The 25,474-nt window shown below is 34.7% G+C and overlaps 1 protein-coding gene across 3 annotated transcripts in view; it reads left to right on the forward strand.

Moving 5' to 3' along the window:
- Nucleotides 1–25,474, forward strand: part of GALNT13 (polypeptide N-acetylgalactosaminyltransferase 13) — a 465,368-nt gene that overhangs the window by 386,069 nt on the left and 53,825 nt on the right. For all 3 annotated transcript variants that reach the window (XM_046657834.1, XM_046657833.1, XM_046657835.1), the window contains one exon: nucleotides 24,273–24,412. In XM_046657834.1, coding sequence (XP_046513790.1) covers nucleotides 24,273–24,412 — 140 coding nt within the window. The remainder of the gene's footprint in view (nucleotides 1–24,272; nucleotides 24,413–25,474) is intronic.

Consider the following 25,474-nt stretch of genomic DNA (forward strand, 5'->3'; position numbering starts at 1 on the left):
CTTTCTGGTGACTAGTAGGAGATGGGTGGCAACAAGATACTACTGAGGTACCATTCTCTTTAACTTCCTTCAAAGGTCAGATCTTGCTGGTTTTATAGCACAATTCATCAAGTGAATGTTCCATTGTGTTCTAGAATTGTGGAGTATCTGGTGGAGACTTTAAGGGGCCACCAAATTTATTTTCTTGAGGATTGTACTTAATTTATCCAAGACAAAGATTTCCTTGGAGAGGCCTAAAAGCCTGAGACAGAATTTCTTTCAGATAACATTGTGTCTAGCCATATCTAAAAGGGACTTTGAGACAGGCAGCATGGCACTGTAGAGAGAGCACAGACTTTAAACACACTGGGCTAAACCCTGCTCACTTCCACGTAACTTTGGCTAAGTTTCCCTTATATGAGCTTCAGTTTTCTTAAATGAAAGCATAATCTATACATGCCTCAGTTTTGTAAAAATTATTTAAGAAACACATGCACAATACCTAAGCAAAATTTCTATCCAATCAGTGCCAGCTCCCAGGAAAGGAAGAGAATCAAAGACCTCTGTTTCGTGATTGCATGTTTGCCAATACTGTATCAATACATCACGTAGCTCTTTCAAACCACTTGAGTATTTCTCTGAGTGTGGAATTTGTCTCCTTTTGCAGAAGTTCTTTTGGCTTTATTAAATTTTATTATGGGTTCCAGATATTTATTCATTCAACAAGTGTCTATTAAGCTACTATTCATGCTAGACACTGTTCTAAATGCTAGAGTACCACAGTGAACAGGACAGATGCAGTTCCAGCTCTCATAGAGTTTAAACTTAGTGGAGGAGATGAATAATTTACAAGTGAGAAAATAAATAGAACAATTTCAAAGACAAAGTGTTATGAAGAAAATAAAATAGGTAAGAGCAACTGGAGGAGACAGCTGCTTTAGATTGAATGGTTTAGGAAGGTCTCTCTGTGACAGTGGCTTTGAACCAACGAATAGGTGCAACCATGTAGCAATCTAGGAGAGAGTATTCAAGGCAGAAGACACAGTTAGTGCAAAACCATAGGATAAGGATGAACTTGATAATTCTGAGGAAAAGAAAGAAAATCTGTATTAGTCTTTTCTCTCTGCCATAACAGAAAACTATATACTGGGTGACTTAAACAGCAGAAATTTATTTTCTCACAGTTTTGGAGGCTGAGTAGTCCACGATAAATGTGTCATCAAGATAGGTTTCATTCTGAGGACTCTTCTCTTGGCTTGTAGACGGCCCCATCTTACTGTGTGCTCACAAGATCTCTTCTTTGTGGGTGTGCAGAGCTCTATATTTCTCTCTCTGTCTCTCTCTCTTCCTCTTCTTATAAAGCCACCAATCCTATTGGATTAGGGCCCCACCCTTATGATCTCATTTACCCTTAAGAACATACTAAAGGCCCTATCTTCAGATATAGTCACGTTGGGGGTTAGAGTTTAAAAATATCAGTTGGGGGGGGGGGGGCACATTGGTCCATAGCAGCTAGTAAGGCATAATTAGTGAGGGAGGGATTGAAACAAAATACAGCTGGAGAGGTAGAGAAGGACTAGAACAAACGGAGTCCTCTAAACTATTCTAAGGAGTTTGATTTTATCCTAAGTGGTGGGAACTCTTTGGAAGGTTTGTAAAGCCTGTTAAAATCTGACTTATATTTTCAAAAGATTACTATGGTGCCTCTGTAGAATACTGAGTGTAAAGAGGAAAGAGCATAAGCAAGAAAACTAGTTTGAAGGCTACTTTCCTAAACAAAAGGAGAAACAATGAGAGCTTTGACTGGGACGGTAGTAAGAGGGATGGTATAAGTGATCTGAACTAGTATATGTCATAGAAGTAGGGTCAGCAGGTTTGTTAATAGATTGCTTGGAGGGGGATGGTAAGAGAAAGAAAAGTAAAAATCCTTAGAGTTTAGTTTTGAGCTACTGGGGAGTTGGAGATGCCATTTCCTGAGATGGAGAAGATTGGAGTAAGAGCAGTTTCGGGTTGGGTAGAGCTGAATCCAGAGTTTGGTTTTGGACTTGTTGAGGTGCCTTCCTAGATATTGAAGTGTAAGTGTCAAATAGGCAGTTGGATTATAAATCTTAAATTGTCAGGATTAGTGTTAACAATTTGAGAGTCCACTGCTTATAGATACTATTTAAACCCATTGGACTCAATGAGATTACCTAGGGAGAAGTTTAGAATAAAACAAACAGTCTCAGAATCAGGACAGAACAACATTTGGAAGATCAGCATAAGAGGAGACACCAAAGGGGATCTAGGGTGCCTACTGAAATAGAAGGAAAACCAGAAGAGTGTGGTATTGAGGAAGCTAAGAAAACGTAAGCTGGGAGCAAGGGAGTAGTCACCTATGTGGAATGCCATTGAGAAGGTAAGATGAGGACAAAAAGTGACTATCGTACCTCGTAACATGGAAGTGATTGGTGACCTGGCTTAGTTGACTTTCAGTGGAGTGGTGTTGATGGAAGCCATCTTAGAGTAGATTGAAGACAGAATGGGAGGTGTGGAACTGGAAAAAGAGAATATCCACCAGTGCTATTCTGGATTCATCCTAGAATTGTCCTGTGTAACTTTGGAAATTGCCAATGCCCAATGCCAGGCCAGTCTAATCTCAAATCAGTCAAATCAGAGCCTCTGGGAGGGAGAGAGTAAGGAGAGGAGCTTGAAAGTATTCTTGGAGCTTGGAGTATTTTTAAAAGAGTTCTCTAGATAATTCTAATATGCTGTCAACATTGACAATCACTTTTATCAACAAATGTTTCCAGAAGTTGTTTTGTGTGTGTGAAAGAGAGCAGAGAGGCGACCATGTGGCAAGAAAAGTGTTTGTTATTGTAGTTTTGACTGTATTTTTTTATCAGAAATACTATAAGACATGTACATATTCATGAGGAGGATCTGGTAGGGAGGGAGAAATTGATGATTCAGGATAAAGATAAACAATAGCAAGAGGAAAGTCCTTGAGGAAGCCAGAGGGACAGATACTGTATAATTTCAGGTATCTTATCTTCTGTTAGCAGGAGTAGACATTTTTATTTTCCACCACTGGAGGAAGTCGTTTTGCTCCATTTGCAGCTGTAGTCTAATCCTGAGTGGGGTGAGGGGATAAAACAGGTCCTTATGTTTAAAAAAACACATTTTCAAAAACAATTTTAGAAACTGTCCATAATTTTTTATATCTTTTATATTTTTTGACAGTTAAAGAAGACAATCCTCATACATGTTAGTGCTTTAGTCAAATCTTAATAGAAACATTAGTCTTTGGGGGCCATTCTGATCAAGAGCCTGGGCAAGACATATGTAGAAAAACTTACCTGTCTCATAATTAGTTAAAAAGGAATGAACAATTTATTCACTACAGAGCTTTCCAAAGTTTAAGAGAGCAAGCTTAAGCGCTTATACCTGACATAGACAAATACATAAGTGAAATGGAAATCGATTGCCTAAAATTATATTCAACAGGTTACTGTAAGATTAGAAAGGAAGGGATGCTTTCTTCAAAATTGGGAAATATCGAAGGCTACTTTTTGGTGAATAGTCCAAACATCTTTGTGAAGATTTTAAAGCTTAATGGCTTTATAAAAACAAATAAGCCTTTTTTTAGACTATGAGAAAGTTACTGGGATTTACACAGAATAGATAGTTTAATTCAAAACTTCCAAGAATTATCAAATTGAGATTATATTGTCATACTAACTTGAAGTATGTCTAGTTAGAGAGGAGAATAGAATATGCTCAGACTAATAATCCTAAAAGTCTCAAGATCTTAGGGTGTGGAAAAATTCACTATTTCCTCATCTTTGCTGATTTATTTGTGTGGTAGTGTAAATTTTCCCTAGCAACTAGAGGCAATAGAAAACAGGTTTTTGGTCCCTGAAGCCTTATTAAGAAAGAGATTTGCAGGTTATTAAAAAAATTCATGCAAATAATTATGCAAAAGTGCATTTACCACAACGTCATTTGTAATATTGTACAGTGATAATATCTGACAATCAATAATAAGGGACTGAATAATTAAGTAATGGCACATCTAATAGATTATCATGCAGCCCTAAAATATTTATAAGGTGTTTTTCATTAGGAAATTGCTTAGGAAATGAGTTAAAATATAAAAAACAAAAATGCAAAATACAGTATGTTTTCAGCTAGACGAAAAATAATAGAAAGTGAATAATGAAGAGAAATATGATAACATGTTACTTTTGCTTATTTCTGGGTAGTGGGATTGTATGTGATTATTAATTTATTCCTCCTTTCCTGTATATTTGAAACTTTCCACAGTCAGTATACATCTCTCTACTGTTTAAAAAAAAAAGCCATGCGTTTTATAGATGAACTCAAATCATGAAAATGTTATAAACTGCATTTAATTTTTTTCTTTTCAATATGATATGTTAAAATATGGACTCAATCTTTCATTTAATCATTAATATACGTCTAAAAATAGTTTTTTTAGAACATTATTTTTTAAAAGGACACTTTCTGGAAACTAACATAAGCTAAAATTGAAATTTGATTTTAAAAAGTCAAAACATTTTGCAAGTATTTTAATACCAAAGTCAAGAAAATGTTATGAAGAATGAATAATGTACAAAAAAAATTCCTCGGTTTATAACGAAAGCTTCAGCACTTGTAATTTATTACCAGATGCTGATGCTGAGAGTAAGACATCTGGCATAATGTATGAGGAAACACACTAATTAAAAAGGGAAAAAAAACATGGAATTTAGCTGTTTTAGTAATCAAACTAAATATAGAAATGACATGACAAAATTGAAGTTGTATTATATGTATGTCCTCACAATTTAAATTGAGACGTGAATCTGAATGACACTGGGATTTTCCTGTCCCTTTCTTTTTTGATTGTCCATGTCTCTGTAATTCAAAATCTTGAAGGTAATTTAAAATCATCTGCTCTAGCCTCCCAGTTTACTAAGAAGAAAAGCAGAGTCCAAAAAGGCACGTTACTTGTTGAAGATCACAAAGACAATAAGGGATAGAACAGAGAACAACATCACCAGACTTTCTTTTTCTCCAAAATTTTGTATAAAAAACATACCTGCTTTTAAAATCAATGAGCGTCCCATGTTTAAATTTTTAAAATTTAATTGTTTAAATATTACTTTCTCTTACAAAATAACTAAGTCAAAGACAGAAAATGGATTTTGATCACAGAATGGTAACAACAAATGCTTTTCCATTTTGGGTACAAATCTGACCTTGGCCTTGTAATAGTAGTTTAAAGTGGGCAGGAGTATGGCTTTAAGGACCCCTAAGGATTTTTAAATGGAGTGTAATAACAAAGATACTCAGAGCTCCGTGAGTTTTATGTGTATTTTGCTTTGTTTCGTTTGTTTAAGGCAGATTTCTTACATCTGAGTTCCATTTTTGGTCTCGTCGGTTGTGAGGCTAAAGTTGTGTTCTCAAAGCCTTTTGTGAGTTTCTCCTTCAGATTTATCAACTGAGACAGTTCACCAGTTACAACAGGCTATTATCTTTACTTCCAGCCTCCTCCCTTTTCCTGCTTCCTTCTTCCTTGATTCTTGTGCAGTATAGAAATTGGGGCTGTGATTGCAAGATGAAACCTTCCATTTTGTGAATTAGAATATTATTTAATAGTACTGCCGTAAGCCATTTAGGTACATGGTGAATTTCCAGTATTCAGTAAACATCATCCAAATTTTTTATCCAGATCTCTACCTGTTGAAGAAAGAATACTTACATACTGTTCACCTAGAGAAGTTATTGTAGCTGTTGTTTTTAAAATCTTAATCACGGATATTGCCTTTTTGTCCTTAAAAGCATATAGGACATGGTTAAATGAGTTTTCAATGAAACATGAGGTGATGACTTTTCCTTAGTACAAGCAAAGCTGATGAGCAGTTAGAGCAGTTAGGAGCCATAGCTGAGAGAAGGCTCTGAATTAAAGCTTAACTATAAACTTCAAAACCCAGTAACAAAAAAGGGGTGGGGAACCATCCCCTAATTGTGATGGAATTTGCTGGAAAGCAGGTAGTGTTGATTTCAAGTACCTTAGCTACACTAGAGGAGGTTTGCCATTGTACGCATAATTGTTTCATTAGTTCGACTTGTAAACACATGGAAAAACACCATTCAATTGCCCCTTTTAGGATTAAAGAACAGTGTGTTTTTCCTGCCAAAGTGTTAATTCCACATTGAGATTTGAACTGACGAAAATATTCAGCTTACACTGTACATTGAAAGGCTCCAAACCCAGACTTTTTTTTTAACTACCTTAGTTTTGAATATCTTTCAAAGAGACAGAGAGCTAAATAACCAATTTAATAGAATAACAGTGATTTAATTCATCTTAATGATTAAATCTAATCAATTATTTAAGATGCAATCATTCATTCCCTGGACAGTTAAGTAAGAGGACAATCTATGGATGTTCTCAGAGATAATAATTAGGACTCTGGTAAGAAGGCAGAGGTGACCAGCCTAAGAGAGGGAGATAGAGGCCATATACAGGGACAGAGAGTAACACAGCCAAGCCGTGCACTTGAGCCTCACATCTCAGGAGAAACCCTAGGCCACTTTTCTTTGCTCATCCCAGGAAAACCTAATTCAGCATGTCCTTCCCTGCTCATCCGAAAGAACTGTAGTGTGAGAAAACAGATGTAAGCGCTAGCATAAGGAGTTTATCACTGAGAAAAGGTAACAAGAACCTGGACACTAATGCCGGAATACAAACAAAACTGCACCAAGAGCCTGGCTTCAGGAATCAATCAATGTATTTATTCTTCCCTTTCTCATTCACTTCACAGGGGTCAAAACAACTTGTCTTTGATAATGCAATTTTCAAACCACGTACAAAGCAGGTAAACTGTGGTCTTTCTGATACGCTCTTAGGAGAGCAAGTGCTTTTTTCCAGGTATTTCCAGCTACTCTGTCATCAGGAATGAACAAATCCAACCACATGCTTTTGAAGCAGTTTGAGTTTTAAAAGGGAAAGGCTTCCATCTACTGGATTCTTTGAGTAATAAAGAAGATGAGAGTCCACATTAGCCTCTCTTTTGGCAATGCATAACCTGGCACGTCCACTTAGAGGTTTCATAATTCTTTTAAATTGCATTTTATTTCAAGAATCTAGTCATTAATGAACACATTCATATTTTACAAAACATAAAGCCCACTTTAATGTCACACAAGGGAGTCAAAAGGACTATATGATTTACCTTTCTTTGCGCTTGGAGCAAGTGATGCAGAACAGTAATATACCCAACAAAAAAGTTCTATTTATTAAGAAAATCGATAATAAAAATAACTTTACCTGGAATAACAAGGTGATTGAAAGAAACGGATGTTTTGTTTTGTTTATACAGATAGTCACCTCACTTCTTTCTAAAAATTCTTTTCATGAGCAAATTCCATCTTCATTAAAGTGCCCCTATTTTGAGTTCAGTCCATGCTACTTAATGAGACATCTTCTTGCTTATGTGTTGCATTGCACAGTTAGGTAATAGCAGAGGTCTTTTCAGGGACATACTTTGAACTACACTAGAGGATATATATACAGTTTGAGATAAATCATGTAATATTTCTTTTCTGTTATCTGTCACTGAGTCAGTTCAAAGAGGTAAAGATACATTTTTCCCCCAGCAGAGTTGGATTTTTAAAAAGACCATAAGAATTTAAGACTTTGATTTTTAAAAATTCAGCTAATAGTAATAATAAATACTAATAAATAATGCAGATGTGCATGCAGCATGGATTTTAGGTTCTGCGTCTTACTGAACTATCTTGAATTCGTAATCCTCATTTATGTCACAATCATACTGAATGTCTTTTACACCAAATGAATATGGACAAGAAATGGCAGGTTAATATTGTCTGTTTATAACTATGGATATTATCTGGCAAATAAGACAAAATTTTAAAATCATGACAGAATCAGTTTTTGTACTTTTAGCTCATAGATATCTAGGACAATATTATCTATGAGTTTTCCATGGTCCCATAAGGTTTGGTTGAAGAAATAAAACAGAAAAACTTAAGATTTTTCTCCTAAGCTACAACAATATCTAAAGATTCCCCTATGAGTTTTCTATGGCTTGAACGAATTCCTTCCTTTATAAATTAGTGAATATATAATTCTACACCTAGAAAAGAATCTCTTGCTAAAGCAGAATCCATTAGGGTTGCAATAGACCTCATTTTGAATACTCATAGCACCAGGACCTGGAATACACTAGAATGTTAGAATCTGCCCAGTTGAGAATGATCTTATAATTCTACCTGAAGGATTTCCTAAAATAGAACTTTTGAAGACAATGAAATGATTAAGAATAATAGTAATATAAATAGTTTATGTTTAAATATATATTAGCTTGGTAAGTATATGCAACAAGCATTAAATGATAAGCAATGATCTGATAGTAGTCCTCTTTAGTAAGGACCTATTTTAGTCCTGTGGTTTCTTGCTTTTGAGTTGTCTGGGTTCTGTTCACTGTCTTTTTTTGTACCAACCTTTTTCACATATTTATGACCCATGCTAATTGACACTGGGAATTTTTGTTTTATTTTTGTATCAGAAAATTTGTTGGCATTTGACAGAGAGAGAGAAATTAGCTTTATTTTTGTACTTGCTCCACTAACAAAATCAAACCCAGACCTCTAAATTTAGCAATAAAAGAAGAATCACTCTATGGCTTTAGTCTACGCATTAACTTTAAATTATTTAAGGGAGACTTTACAAAGGAAATAAAAATGAAAAGCTATGTAGAAGTAGTTAATCTGACTTAAGAGGACTAGTTCATTCATTCACATAACAAACATTTATTGATATTTAATATTTGCCAGGCATTCTTTTAGGTCCTCAGGATCTAGAATTACATGAAACAGACAAAAATCCTTATCTTCATGGAGCTTACCTTGTAGTTGGAAGACAGATAATAAGTAAGATAATTAGATATTATGTTATGATAGTAGCTAAAGAAGTTAGTAGGTAATGAAAGGGGACTGGGCAGAGTAGCCGTGCCCTTTTAGATACAGTAGTCGGGAAAACCTTCACAGAGAAACTTTAGTGATTTGACCATACTTGGCACTGTGGCCTACTGGTGGAACAAAGCTCAGGGGGGGTCTTGCGGGGCACATCACCTTTTTAACTGGGTTATCCTGACTTACTTCCTTGAGACTGTGTTCATATGACCCCCATCATCTTAAACCCAACTAGACTACCCAAATTTCAGACCCACTGACCATTTCACCTCCAGTTTCCTGTCTGGGGAACTGACACAGGGAATATCAATTCTCTGTAGGAGAATCCCATCCCTATACCCCACAGTTAAAGAAAACCCCCATTCAACAAGTTCACAGGGATGGTAGCAGGAGGTTGCTCTGCTACACTTATTCAACATTCCGATTAAGAATTTATCATTCATTACAAATGTTACTAAAACCTCCTGGTTGATTATCTTATGAATGATCTGAGATGTGCGGCTTTGTGCCTCTTCTCCTGAGACGGTGAGGAAGTGTGTAAGTAACATTTTATGTTAGGGAGAATGACTTCTTTCTGAATCTCCTTCCAATAGGAAAAGTCCGGACTCTAGAAAACTTACATCAAAATCATTATTCAACCTCTTTGTTGTAAGTGCCTTATCTAATATAGTTTACACATGCATAAAAATTGCATTTCAGGGGGGCCGGCCCGGTGATGCAGCAGTTATGTGCGCACGTTCCATTTCGGCAGCCCAGGTTTGCCACTTCGGATCCCGGGTGCGGACATGGCACAGCTTGGCATGCCATGCATCCCACGTTTAAAGTGGAGGAAAATGGCCATGGATGTTAGCTCAGGGCCAGTCTTCCTCAGCAAAAGGAGGAGGATTGGTGCAGATGTTAGCTCAGGTCTAATCTTCCTTAAAAAAAAAAAATTGCATTTCATTTTATCGAAGTTAAAAAATGCAGAGGGCAGGTTGGTTACAACAATTTCCTGTATTACAAAAGTATGTATTAAAAACCACGTATTACAAAGTCAAAGATGGTTTTCCTTGGATTAACCATTGATCTTCACCATTTTATCATGATGCTTCTACATTGGCTTGCATAGTTAAGAATCTTCTCTCTGCACTTAAAATTCGATAAACTATGACTTTAAAAAAAAATGTCTAAGGCCCAGTCTCAGGAAAGTTGCTTGTTATATATGTAAAATGAAACAATAATAATAGCAGTAAGTTAAGAGAGCATATAATGGTGGCTGGAAATACATAGTGTACGCTTAATAAATGATACCTAGCTCTTTTAAAGCAGAAAACAAAACTATATCAGCAAACATTTTTCAAAAGCCACTTAAACTTTGTCATTAGCCCATCTTGGTAGGACAGTTGAAAATTTTATATTTCCCTATGATAATAAAACATGTCATGTTGCCTAAGAACTAATTATATGTTCTCATGAAATAAACCCACCATGCAAAATGCCATGTAGCTTTCTCTCCTTTTTTAAGAAAGCCTTAAATTAGATTTTTATTAACAAGGTTTGATCAAGTGTTCTTAACTTTTGTTAGTGTTACTATTGACCATCTTTAAGAGTTGAGACCATGGTTATGAAACTGTGAGTAAAAATTAAAATATTGCTTTAGTGTAAATAATTTTAAAATAATTTATCTTTGGTCTATTAACATTGTCTAATATTTCCCAACATATTCAGTTCCTCAGAAGGCTTTTTGATTTTCATGTTGTCTGTCTAAAATAAAGAAACTTTTAAAAGTTAATTATCTAAAAACTACTTAAAATGTGAAAGCACACTGATGTGTTAATAATCACTGAATGTGAATTAGGCCCCTAGTGTCTGTGTTCTGTAAATATTGAAACAGCATTAGTTTATTATCAAGCAGAAATCTGTAATTACGCTATATGGTAACCATACAATTTTAATGTTCTTAAAAATGTGTGATGAATTCTGTAACACTGCCTTGCAGAGTGCCTCTTAACTTAGTAAACACTGAACATTGGGCAGGAAGAAAAAATGCAAGATTAAAGACTACATGAAAAAGATTAAAGGGATTAAGATTGTTAAGCCCCACGAAAATATTATAAAACACTGTCTTAATGCTTATTATCTGAAGTAGCAAATATCTTAACCTATGACTAAAATCACTGAAAGTTGGTTTAAAATTTTTCCAAGAAGGAATGTAATTAAACTTAAAAATTTCCCCATTTGTACCTAAAAATTCAAAAGTAAAATATTAAGACTATAATCTGTTATTAGATTATGAAATACTTTACTGCAAATTTTATAAAACTGAACAAAAGACGTTTATAACTTTTTTGACATAACAATAGTTAAAATTTTTATGCTCTCACTCTGTGCCAGGGTACTTTGTATGCATTATCTCATTTATTTCCTCATAACAATTATATGAAGTAGTTACAATTATTATTTCTATTGTACCTTCCACAAGTATAGTTTACCCAAGATCATATGGCTAGTATATGATGGCTCTGGAATTCATACTCAGGTGGATCAATCACACATGAAATACTGACATGAATCATCGTTGTCTCCATTTCTCCATAGTATTTTTTAGCCTAATGCATTTTAAACTCTAGTATGACATTTAGGGGAAAAGGTGGTAGGATATCTTTCTTTATGTATTCTTAAATGGTTGTGTATTAATATTCAGGTGTTCAATTTTAAAAGACCTTTTAAATGTATAAAATTAAATAAATGATCTAAATAATTTCATGATATTCCCCCAGAATTTTTTTCTTAGTTTTCCAGGAGATTTTTCTAAGATGATAGGGGACTTGCTGCTATCAGTATCAAAAAGAAGACATTTCAAATACAATCTGAAATGGCACAAAAGGGCAATATATTAATTATCTGTGGATGTGTAGTAAGTTGCCACAAACCGAGTGGCTTAAAACCACACACATTTATTATCTCGCAATTCCTATGGGTTAGGAATCCAGGCGTGGCCTAATTGGGTTCTCTGCTTCAGAGTCTCTCACATGGCTGAAACCCACATGTCAGCAAAGGCTGCGTTCTCATCTTGAGGCCACTGGGGAAAGATCTACTTACAAGTTCTCGTGACTTTCGTCAACTTTAGTTCCTTGCATATTGTCAAAAGGAGGGCTTCAATTCCTTGCTGGCTGTTGGCCAGAAGTTTCTTTCCATGTGGGCCTTTCCTTAGGACAGTTTACAACATGGCAGTTTAACTCAAAAGCCAATAATGGAGAGAGTCAATAAATAATCTGCTAGCAAGATATAAGTTGCAATCTCATGTAACATTATTACAGTAGTGACATCCCCTCACCTTTGTCATATTCTTTTGGTGACAAGCCTAGATTCTGCCCACACTCCGGGAAAAAGGACCACACAAGCGTGTGATTACCAGGAAATGGTTATAGTCAGGGTCATCTTAGAGTCTATTTGCCACAGAAAGTAATACAGAAATAAAGAAGTGAGTAATGCTTGGCTAATAGCCAAGAAAGCCAACCTTTTAATCAACCATGTTCCTAAAGAATAAAACCAAATAGCATTTTTTGTAATGCCCACCCAGTTCATTCTCCATCTCATCTAACCCACCTTTGATAACCATTTCAGTTCAATGATCGCTTCCTCAGAGAAGCCTACCCTGATCTCCCCTCCCTAACCACCAGGGAATCAGTTGCCTATTGTATGCTTTTAAATACTATGAACATCTCTCAAATACATTTGTAATTTTACGTGTGGTAATTGTGTTAGTTATTTGATTAACTATTGATTAACCTGTGAGGGAAGAAACTGTATAGGTTTTGTTCAACATTTTATCCCTATCACCCAGCGCAGTATTTAATACAGAGAGAGAAACAATGAAAACATCTTGAGTGAAGGAACAGTTGTTAAGAGCACTGACCTCGAAGTCAAGAGCCCTAGGCTCCAAAACGAGCTCTTTCACTTCTCAGCTGTGCTACTTCACACAGGTCCAATCGACAGTGTGAACCTGTCAATTCTAACTCAAACTGTTACAATGTTGATGTAATTCTGTGATTTTATACAATTGTCAATCAGTAAATTTTCACTGCATTGCCATTTTTTTCCCACAGTTTTCAGTAATTACTCCTTCGTCTTTCTACCAGTGATTTTGAGGTTTTAACCTATTTGCGACTGGCAGTCAGAGGACGGAAGAAATAATGTGAGAAGCTCAAATCGATATTTACACTCCTGATATTCTTTAGAGTTTGTACATTTGAATACCACAGCTATGGTATGATTCAAAATGCTTTCCTTTCTCACTAGAAAATGAAAAAACTACATTACACACATGCTATTCCTTTCAAGTTGTTGGCATTCTGCCTTCCCCTTCAGCTGCTCAATTGCCTCTACGGACCCAGAGAGTTGGCTGAATTAAATGGTAGGATAGTCTTAGACAGTGACAACCTGAGAAAAATACAAATCTCTAAAAAAAGAGGAGAAGCATGTTAGAATTGTATATGTAATAAGAGTACTAGACTATTACGTAGAAGAAGATTTTAGCATCACGATAGTACAGCTGACACACTTGGCCTGTTTTCCTTATGACTGAATGTTGCTCTTATTTAGCACCTACTGAGAAGTTCTCATACCAAGCAGTATTAAATCTGGTTTGTGAACTCTATCTTATGTATGCAATAAATAAGCTTTGCTTTGTTTTCAGCATCAAGTTTTTGGCATGACTAGTACTAGAAGAGGATAAATACTGCATGGGAAACCCAGGAGGAATATGTTACTCTACCATTCCCCAAAATCATAAGTCAAACTCATGCTCATTGAAATTTTTGTCATTGGTTGTTCCATAGTAACAGTACACAGTGTCCCAGGGGTGACTAATGGCTCTCCTATAGCCTTTCCAGCTCCCTCATTTATAATAGTTCAAGACAGAAGGGGGAAATTGGTTGACAACAGAGGTTGAAAATATTTTTACAATTTTTCTTGCAAAGCAGAGTTCATCATGTTCTCTTAGAACAGTGTTTTTTTTTTTAATCTGAATTCTGACTGTTCTTAGTAGTGTGTCTTCTTAACTGACGGACGATGATTATGGAAATTGTATTTTTCTTGCGTGGTGTATGCGTCAGAATCACTGCAGTGCACAAATGTGGACAGGGGAAATAGTAAGTGCAGAAATGTGTGGAGCTTCCGCTTCATTTTGTTAGTACTTTGGGTGTAGAAAAATGCTTGGCTTGAGACCTTAAATGATACCTGTCTGAGTGCACTTCTGAGAAGTCTTGGAAGTGATGTATGATACACTTCTCACTGAAAGGGCATCCAGGCCAAAGTTTAGTTCTTGACTTCCCACTGCATTCATGTAATCTACAACAGAAGTGTACAAGCTCAGAAAATAACTATCCTACTCTTCTATTCGAGTATGGTATGCCTCTGGAAGTCCGTTTCCTTATTAAAACAAGAAACATGATAGGTAACATTTAGTGAGCACTTAGTATATATCATGTACTGTTTAAGTGTTTTACCTATTAACTCACTTAATAATCACAATAACACCCTGAGGAAGATGCTATCGTTATGCCCACTTAATGGAGGAAAGCACTGAGGCCTTATGAGGTTACGTAACTTGGCCAGTATCACACATCCCGTACATGGAAGAGCAGGATTCCAACCTGGGCAGTGTGAACTAGACTCTGAGTGAACTGGTGTGTACTTAATCTCCTTTAATCACCTCTACATATATTTAGAATTCTTTCCTTTTGCTGCTTAAAAGAAAGCTTTAAATGACATAGAAGTCGTTCCTATTGAAAAAAATTACATACTGTAGGTTCACATTCTGTTAGTCTAGATAATCAAGAATTGACTATGTGTCCTTAATAATTATTCTGAGTTAACATGTTACACAATACATTCTCAGATATTACCTGAGTTAATAAGATATGACAACTAATTCACACTTGTCTTTCTGGGTCATATTAGTTTTTTTTTTCCTAATAACTCATCATTTAAAAACATAATTAGATTTTTTATTGGCTTTGCAGAAAAGAATGCTGACCAAATACAGACTAGGAAAATTGACTTTAATAAGTATTAAATGTTATTGTTAATGTGTTCTTTGTTAACGAGACCCTAACACTTTGGGACTATATTTTGCATAAACTTCTCTCTCTCTTTCTCTTTCTCTCTCTCCTTTGAAAGATATATATATGTGTAAGATAGATATAAAAGAAAGAGAGAAGGGAGGTAAGATATATGTGAGAGAGAGAGAGAGAAAGATATATATAAAAGAGAGAGAAGTAAGTTTATGTACATATAAAAGAGTAATATAAAATGTACATCTAAATAAATCAAAACCACTTTTAGTTCAGTAAGTGTAAAGTAGTAATTCTAAGTCATGAAAGAAAATATATAGAGACATTTCTTACACACACATATATGGGGGAAAGTGCAAGAAAGAATGAGCAGGAAAGAATAAGAGGGAAGAGAGACTGCGTGCCCGAGAGCAGTACAGCTAATATTTAAAGAACACCTGTTGGCACCAGATACTGTTCTAGGAACTGAACATAAATATACACATCAACAAATATGTATGTTTGTATTTACTACCACTTTCTTGGTTTAATTAAGATCTTGGATAGAAACTTGCTCATAAGAAAATGTGAAAAGCATACAGAATTTTCTTTCTCCACTAAAGTTTTTCTCTAATGGGATCAATTTATATCCTGTGAATGACTAATATTTTTGCTAAGATATAGAAAATACAATAAAGCTGAGTTTCTCAGTGTTTTCAGTGGGGCATTGTTGTCTCAAATTTTTGGAAAAGGACAAATGAATTTGGGAAATACACCTACTTTGGATATTCAAAATACTCTTTAGTATAGTAAAAGTTCTAAGAAGTCCAGTAGTAAAGACACTTATTCGGCTTTAACTCATTGTTTCTATTAAAATCTGGTCAAATAATATGTAAGTACTGTATTTCATCTAATTTAAGCTACCATCATTTTAAAGATCATCATTTTGTTATATACCACTCAGAAAAAGTTTCCAATTAAACTATAATATAAGATTTCCTTTTCACTTAGAATTATTCTGTCCCTATTAAAGGGACTCTTTCAGACATAAACTAATTCAGACACAGCTTTTTGATCATATCTCCTTCTTGTACATACATAGAATTTTTTTGAATAAGCAAAATAAATTGATCAAGCAACTTATTCCCATTTAGAGGCTGACTCTTTTTGAATCACTTTTGAGTACAGATTTACTGGTGTGTAGGTGTTTTCCATCCGCTGTCATTCTCAATGCCATCAAGATGATTGATGATGTAGGCTTTCTTAAAACTTTATTACCCCTGGGATTGTCTTCCAAGTCTCTGAAACCGTTCAGCAAATTTTCGTCTTGGTATTTTCCTGATTTTACCAGAAGTATCAAAGGATAGTTTTTCAGACAATAATCAGGATGGTAGTTTAAATGCCCATTGATTTTAAATGTTCATACATGAGTTACTGAAACTGCAACTGGCTAGTTATTCCACAAAAGAAAACCACATTTGCACATGCTCAAGCAGTGACAGCTACAATGCAATTGTCTTCTCCCCAGGAGCAATTGTAAGATGCCACTGATTACGAAATACATATCACTATTTCAGAGATGGTATAATAATATAATATGTGTCATAGAACTGAAGAAACAGTTATATCTAGCATCCTGCAGAACTTGTGATGGGTACGACACAATTTGTGAAGCATCTTATGGAAATTTTTTTGTGGGTCAGTCAATTGCACACTGAAATCTCTGGCTTGCATTTAATTGTCAAATCAATAGAAAAACTCCCAATTATGTCATTACTGATCATTTATTTCTATGAATTCAAGTCTGTCCAGGATCTTGGATCACATTGGTCTGTCAGAACAGGGAGAATTTGCCAACTGGATCCTATCCTTCAAGGAAAGCTAATTATCAAGTTTTGTACCACCACCCAGGGAAAGATATCTCTGTATAGGTTTTTCAAAGTTTCTCCAATTTTTTGATCCTGTTCTAATAGAATAGGCAAGAGCCTGGACTTTGATGTTAGATGGATGTGAGTGACTTCTAATCCTCTTGCTATTTTGTAAATAAGCTTGAGAAAGTTTAATGTTTAATTTAAAGTCTCAATTCTTTCTTGTTTAAAACAAACACAATACAACAATAGTACATAGGGTTGTTACAGAGATTTAATGAGAAAGTATAGACAAAAGTGTTTATTGTGGAGTTGAGAACATGAAGCCCCTTAAATAATATGCTATCTGTTGTTCCAGTACTTCTGAGACCTTACCATGCCATGGAGGGATGGAAGAATGCTTGTCCTCCTCAAAAAATGGTTGGAGACAGCTTTCTAAATTATAAATTCATATGATACACAGGATAGGATATAGAAGGATACCTTATCAGCTATAAACTTAGGAGTGTAATAAGATAAAAATAAATCAGTTGCTAGGGAAAAACACAGTTTCTCCTATTTCTGAATCCATAAAAGAAATTGCTTCTGAGATTTCTTATTAAAAACAAAACAAAACAAAATTATATCATGAAATACTTAAAGACGTCTGCATATTCATAATGCTGGTACAATAACAAGTTTTGAGTAACTATCTTTTTAAAATTTACCCTCAGTGAAAAGCAATAACATAAGGCAAGTCCTCATTTAGATTTCACACAAGTCAAAATAATATCATCTAAATATACAGCTATAGATTATACTAAGTTGATCCTAGATAAAACTTAGATTATAAAAGTGGTTGGCCTACAAGCAATAAGATATATTAGAGAGCTGACTAGTGTCCTTAATTAAAACAAACTGAAACAAAAACAAGTGACTCATTTGAAAAATGTATGTTATATGTACAAAGAAACAAAAGCCAAAAAGAAACATGCTTGGAGACATACTAAACTAAATTTCTGATGATTAATGACTTAAATGAAAAATATATGAAGCGAAAAAACTTCAGAATTGAAGATATGTAGTTGGACGTTTTTTATATCTTCGGATAGTGAAGCCCTTTCTAAGCATAATATGAAGAGCAGAAAACACAACAGAAAAGATTTTTAGCATTTTTTTGTATTGCAAAAATAAGCACTTAAAAATTTAAATGTTTGCAACACGTATCCCCAATATACTTGTATCAAGAATGCTTATAAATGGGGCCGGCCCTGTGGTGTAGCAGTTAAGTTCATGCTCTCTGCTTCAGCGGCCTAGGGTTTGCCAGTTCTGATCCTGGGCACAGACCTACATACAGCGTATCAAGCCACGCTGTAGCAGGCATCCCACACACAAAATAGAGGAAGATGGGCATTGATGTTAGCTTAAGGCCAATCTACCTCAGCAAAAAGAGGAGGATTGGCGGCGGATGTTAGCTCAGGGATAATCCTCCTCCACAAAAAAAAAGAATGCTTATAAATCAAAAAGTGAGCACTTCAACAGAGAACTGGGAATAGGAAAAGAATAGACAATTTATAAAAGAAGAAATAGCAAGACCAATAGGAGAATTATCATCACTAGTAATCAATTTTAAATAATAATGAGATACCATTTTTCTCCCTATAACAAAAAGTGGTAAATTCAAGAATAAATTAAAATAGTCAGTGTTCTGGAAGAGAAATTGGTTTATACCATTGGAGGGTATGTAAACTTGAACAACCTTTCTGAAGATCAGGTTAATAATAGATACGTATTTTTAAAACTCTTGAAATCAGCATATAATTTATCAAAATACATTGCTTCTAGAAATTGTCTTAATAAAATAATCAAGGACATACATAATAAAAAGCACAAAGATGTTCGTTGATTTTGAAATCCAAAATTAGAAACAACTTGAATGCCCAACTATAAGGAACTGGTTAAATAAGTTATTACCAACTTGTAAAATAGAATGCCACAGAGTCAGTAAATACAAAGTTACAAAAGAGTTTAACTGATCTGAAAAATGTTCATGACGTACTGTTTTAGGAAAAAAGCAAGTCGCAAATGTATATTACAGTATGAATCAATTTTTGCAAGAAAAGTTGTACCTATATATTTATACATAAATAGACTTCTAGAAAAACCATTACCATAATGTAAATATAGTTATATTACAGGTGATTTTTATTTTACTGTTCATACTTACCTATGTTTTAGAATTGTCTGCAATGAATACATATTTCTTAAGTAAATGTAAGAAGTTCCAAAAAGACGAATATATAGATTGTATATAAATCCTTCTTTACTGGGGAATAAAAAACAGAACAAAACAACGTGCATACAGGTAGATCAGTAGTATTTCCATTGGTTCAGTATCTCCTTTGCATTTTCCATAAAGTATATGAATTAGGGAGCAGTTGACTACGTACCCTGGCTGCTCTAGCTTCTGAAGGATGGTAAACATTGCTTTAAAGGTCCTCACTTAGAAATTTTTCCTAGAGATTGTAGATGTTATAGTCCATTTACCTCAAGTGATATCAAATTGACCTTTATTTTAAAAGGCTATTGCAAAGATTCACTTTTCTTACTTCTCATATTCTCACTGATCTGGAACAAAGCAGTTGAATATGAGGTGTTTATTGTCAAATATTGAACTGAAATTTGATGCAATTACCTAGAAAATTTTACCTCAAGACTTGGCCAAACTTTTGTTTTTCCTGAAGAAGACTTTGCCCTGAGCTAACATCCATTGCCAATCTTCCTCTTTTTTTTTTTTTTTTTTTTTTTTGGCTTAGGGAAGATTTGCCCTGAGCAAACATCTGTGCTAATCTTCCTTAATTTTGCATGTGGGTCACTGCCATAGGATGGCCACTGATGAATGGTATAGGTCCACACCCAGGATCTGAACCCAGGCCACCAAAGCAGAGCACACTGAACTTAACCACTAGGCCACAGGGCTGGCCCAAACTTTTGACTATGGAGATCAGACAGACAAATAAATTCAGATGTTGTATAATATTTACTTCTTCTGTGTAACATAGCTCTCAGCTGAACCTATGATCTTTGTATAATTCATTATCTCATTTTTATTCCATTAAAATAAAATTGCAGTAATAATAGTAAATGACAAATTCAACAGATAATCACTATGTATTATTAGCTGGTATGGGCCATCAGCCTGTTAATATAGTTCTATGTAGTGACTTCCTAATGAGTGGTGATGAGGCTGGGTAATTTGGGTGACTATCAAGAATGGGTAAAATGAAAAGAGTAGATTAAAAGAGTAATTTTAAATTAAAAAAATTATTCCAAGTAATCTGCTAAACCTCTGACACAATATAGTATTTTTATACTCAGAATACGGTAGTCCCTAGTTGGCTTAAAAATGATTGATCTTTTTATTTTCTTACTTTTGAGGAGAAAGAAATGCAGATCCTTATTCTTAAAACTCCTGGTGACAGTTATTCAACTAAATAACAGAGAAGATGATTTCCTGTTTATAGGAAAATTTTAAAATATTACCAAAAAAATTCTTAGCTGAATCTATGTATACCACTCAACTATAATATGCAAGTATATTAATATAATATCATTGTATATAAAAATCTTTATGATTAGCTTCATAGTTTTAATTGTTGTACTTAAGGAAAAAATAGGAGATTTTTTTAGTTCTCTCTCTCTTTATTTTTTTAGTACCAAATGGAATGTGCTGTTTTATTTTTCTCAGTTTTGTTATTCCATATGTTTTCATTTTACTTACTTATACTGAAAATATAATAAAAATTCTTTATATTTTTATTTATAAACATTTTTCCATATTCTTATAGACGTAATTGTTTCAATGTATGAATTATATTTTGTCAATTGGATATACGATTGATTTACTTAAGCATTCCCTTATTGAATTATTTCCCCTTTTCTCCACTTTAAGATATGCTACAGTATATATTCTTATACATAAAACTCTAGGCTTTAGCCTATAATCAGGCTATTCTGTCATCAGGTGCTTTGATTATAGGGAATAAGAACCATTAGGCTTATTAGTCATCTACTAGGGGAAGAACTTGGCTGAGACTATGATGGTCTTCTATCTATTATCTATTTAAGAATTTAAAACATGATTGCTCCACATATCTTAATTTAATGCTATCATGAAATAGATTTAAAAATGATGAATAAAGGAGAAGTTATTAAATAAAGTAGAACAACCCATAAGTGTTATCATTTACCTATTAATCAAACCTGCAAACCTGGAGTTAATTAAAATACTCTTTTTTTCTAGCTCATTATGAATCTTTATCCCTGTCAAAGCTTTTCCAGCGTTTGTGCAAGTCTCATGGAAAGACTTACCTTAAAACTTGCAACTCTTGTAAGTTGCCTTTGAAAAAAATAATAATGTATAATGCAATACACACATAATGTAAACTCCCTAGAGGAAAATACTTTTGTTTTGTTCATTGATATATCCCAGGTGCCTAGAAAACATGCCTTGTATATAGTTGCAACACAGTAAAAATCTGTTGGATTCATCTTGGCTTGCCCTCTGTTCTCTATCTTTGTCTTTTTCTCTTTCTCTTTCCATCTGTTTATTTACCTTACTCCTGTATTGGCATCACTGACTTAGGCATTCTCTATATGGTAACCCCAGAAGTTCTGGGCTTAAATCATCTTATAGCTAGCAATTCCAGACGAAATAGAGCTTCAACTTCTTAATAGTCCTAGCAAAATTCTCAGTATACTTTTATTAGGCTGGCTGGTTCCCATACCCATTCCTGAGCCAATCATTACAATGGGTTGGGGGTAAGGTTGAGAAATGGAAGGCTCTGATTGTCTTGGGCTTACTCAGAATTTGGCCTGCACAACAGCAGCATCCCTTGGGAGCTTGTTAGATATGCAGACTCTCAGGCCTCACTCCAGACCAACTGAATCAGAATCTGCATTTTAACAAGATTTCTGGGTGACATGCCTTAGTCTCTGCCGCAATTGGAGCTGGAAAGGTGGGTAGAAGAGTGGCGTCCCCAAACCATGCAAACCAAAAGTGGGGGAGAGTTAGTTGCCAAAAGAAAGCTTGAACTCTCTTATCAGAAGACAGAATGGATGTTGGGCATGCAAACACAACAGATATCCATTACAATATTCAATATGTATTCAACAATTATTATATACCATGGACTTTATGCTTTTTCAGACATTATTTAGTATTTACAACATCTTACAAGATATTATTAAATAGGATACCTTAGGCTTCAAGAGAATAAATAATTTGTCCAAAATTTTTGTTAGGGAGACAATGAGCAAATTAATCTATAATATAATATCAAGTAGTAATAGGTGCCCTGGAGAACAATTAAGCAGGATAGAGGGATAGAGCAGGACCCAGGATGACGGGAGGGAGGGATCACTTTCTATAGGAAGGTCAGAATGAACCTGAGGAATGAAGCTTGAGCAGAGACTCTGACAAAGTGAAAGACAACTCTCGTAAGATCCAGAGTAAAACCAATCCAAACAGAAATTGGGAATGACCTTGGCGTGTGTGAAGAACCCACCTCAAAAATGAAACTGGAACAGTAAAACTGACTATTGAACTAAGTCCTCTGAAACTACAGTGCCTTTTCTTCTTGGACCCAACGTCATCTTTTTATATGATTTTGAAGACTTTCAATTAGACCATTTCAATTGCTATAGCAGTTAACACAAAGAGAAATTTTTTAGTGATCTATTTTGTAACTGTTTTTGAGCCTCTTCTTTTGAAGGTTTCACCCCAGATCGGAAGTTCTGGATAGAATTATTTTGAAAGTAAATATTTCTCTCTTTAAAAAGACTAAAGATCTTGTTGTTTTCTCTACACACATCAGCAAGAAAAATCAATATTTTATTTTAGAGGGAAATGGTTTGGCTGCTTAAATAGCATCAGAATGCTTTCTAACAACACTAGGGCATTTAATTTTGATAAAACAAAAATTCTGAAGAGACAGTGGGAGGAGGGGCGAACTAGCTGGTGATGACCTTCAAGAGTGTTGCCACTTTTGAAGACAGTTACCCAAATAATGGCATTAGTTACAGATATTTAGGTTGTCTTAACAATTGTTTCCTATTTTACAGAATGATCGGTTGGCTTTGCTGCATGGTTGGGATAGAATATTCTAAAAGCTGGGTCATTTTCTTTTCTGTGCCAAAGTCTGGTTGCTTACCAGTCTGAAAGAAACACATTAAACAGAGATCTTTTCAAAATACTCTAAGAAATAATTGCAATCTTATCACAGTTATTTAGTCATTGCAGTCAAATATAATTTGAAATATTGATAATAATGAGCAAATCATGTCACCATGATATCATTTTATCTAAAAATCAGTGGTAGGGCCAGCGCCATGGCCGAGTGGTGAAATTCAATCGCTCCACTTCAGCGGCCCAGGGTTTCGCCCATTCAGATCCTGGGTGCTGACCTAGCACCACTCATCAGGCTATGCTGAGGCGGTGTCCCACATAGCAGAACCAGAAGGACCTACAACTAGAATATACAGCTATGTACTGGAGGGCTTTGGGGAGAAGAAGGAAAAAAAAAAGACTGGCAACAGATGTTATCTCAGGTGGCAATCTTTAATAAAAAAAAGAAAAACAAATCAATTTTTTAATCCACAACCAGAAAACATTCTTTTATGATCTTCAATGGAAATATTCATTTTAATTTCATATATTCTATTATATGAAATAAAATTAAGCAATTTTAATATACACGTGAGTATATTCCAATTGATTATGTTAATTTCTTCATGCTTATTTATTTACCAGTTTACTCATCTAAGGATTTGAGGTGGCTTATGCTAACTTATAAAAAAGAACAGGAAAAAATGTCAACAAAAAAATCAGATCTATGGTAAACCTAGATAGAATAAAAGTTCAACAAGAAAAAGGAAAGTTAGAACAAAAGTGTCGTCCATTGTGAGGATCATATTTATATAAATTTCTCATGAAATCTACAGATGGTGAATAAATGACACTGTATGGAAAATATAAGCATTAATAAACATTGGAACTATTGAAATTTTTCTTAAAGAAAAAGAACCACATTATCATACAGTTCAGTTAAGCTTTGATTATGAGATGCTAAATTAACACCAATTTACACTTACTTGGTTAATTATTCAACCCAAGAAAAATAAGTAGCTGGTGATAAATATTTGCTTTTGAAAAGTCATAACCAATGGAAGAACTGTTTTTTACATCTGTTTAATGTACTAATTGGATGGTAGTAAGAAAATCAGTGTAGTAGCAGCTGAATGTGCAATTGAATTTGATGGAACTATAATTATAGAGAAAAAGACTGATAACAAAGTAAACAGATTGAAACAGTGCTAAAACAAAAATAGCACAAACTGATTTGTGTGTTTCTCTGAAAACTTCCAGGTGTTGTCAAAGTGGATTATGGAGATGTGTCAGTCAGAAAATCACTAAGAGAAAATCTGAAGTGTAAGCCCTTTTCTTGGTACCTTGAAAACATCTATCCGGACTCCCAGATCCCAAGACGTTATTACTCACTTGGTGAGGTATGAATTATTTATTTTGGTTGTTATAAATATATTTTGCAAATGGAGCAATTTCTAAGGAGCTCCATATTTTTTATGTTATGAATAAAATGCTGTAAGTGTTTTTAAATAAATCTATTTTAAATGGCTTCTCATATATTACAAGGACCATAAAGGTCTTTATCATTGGGATTTTTAAATGTAAGGCAATAGTTTAAGACTGAATAAATAGTACTTCCTTGTTTATATACCAACAATTCTGAAACTTTTTGGTTATATGGACCTTTAGTTGGTGGTGATGGCATTGAGTTGATTCCAACTGCTAGCACCCCCGCGTACAGCAGAGCAGAACCCTGCTCACTCTTTTTTGCCCCATCCTCTCTCCTTCCAGTGCTCTATCAGACAGTGCTCTGCTGCTATTCATAGAGTTGTCATGGCCAGTTTTTTCAGAGGTGGGTGGCCAAGTCCTTCTTCCTAGTCTGTCTTAGTCTGGAAGCTCCACTGAAGCCTGTCCACCATGGGAGACCCTGTTGGTGTTTGAAATACTGGTGGCATAGCTTCAGCATTACAACAACATGCAGCTGCCACAGTATGACAACCAAAAGACCGGTGGTGTGATTCCCTGAGCAGGAAATGAACCTGGGCCTCGCAATGAGAGCCAAATCTTAACCATGAGACCACCAGAGCTGGCTGTATGGACCCTTATACTTTTGAAATTTATTGTGAACCCCAAAGAGCTTTTAAGCAAAAGCTACAAACCCAAAAACATGGATTATAGCTATTAATATTTACTCTATTGAAGTTAAAACTGATAACTTAAAAGTAATATAATAATCCATTACATGTAATATAAGTGACATAGTTTTGAAAAATAAATTTATTTTCCAAAGCAAAATCAAATAGTAAGAAGATTAGCATCATTAATATTTTTGTAAGTTGCATTAATGTCTGGCCTAATAGAAGACAGCTGGATTCTTAAATCTGTGTCAGTATTCAGTCTGCTGTAATATCACACAACATGTAGCCTCTGGAAGACTCCTTGTACCTTCACAAGATGTGAGAGTGAAAACTGCAGGTAATATA

The sequence above is a fragment of the Equus quagga genome, chromosome 4, assembly GCF_021613505.1.
Source record: "Equus quagga isolate Etosha38 chromosome 4, UCLA_HA_Equagga_1.0, whole genome shotgun sequence".
Lineage (NCBI taxonomy): Eukaryota > Metazoa > Chordata > Mammalia > Perissodactyla > Equidae > Equus > Equus quagga.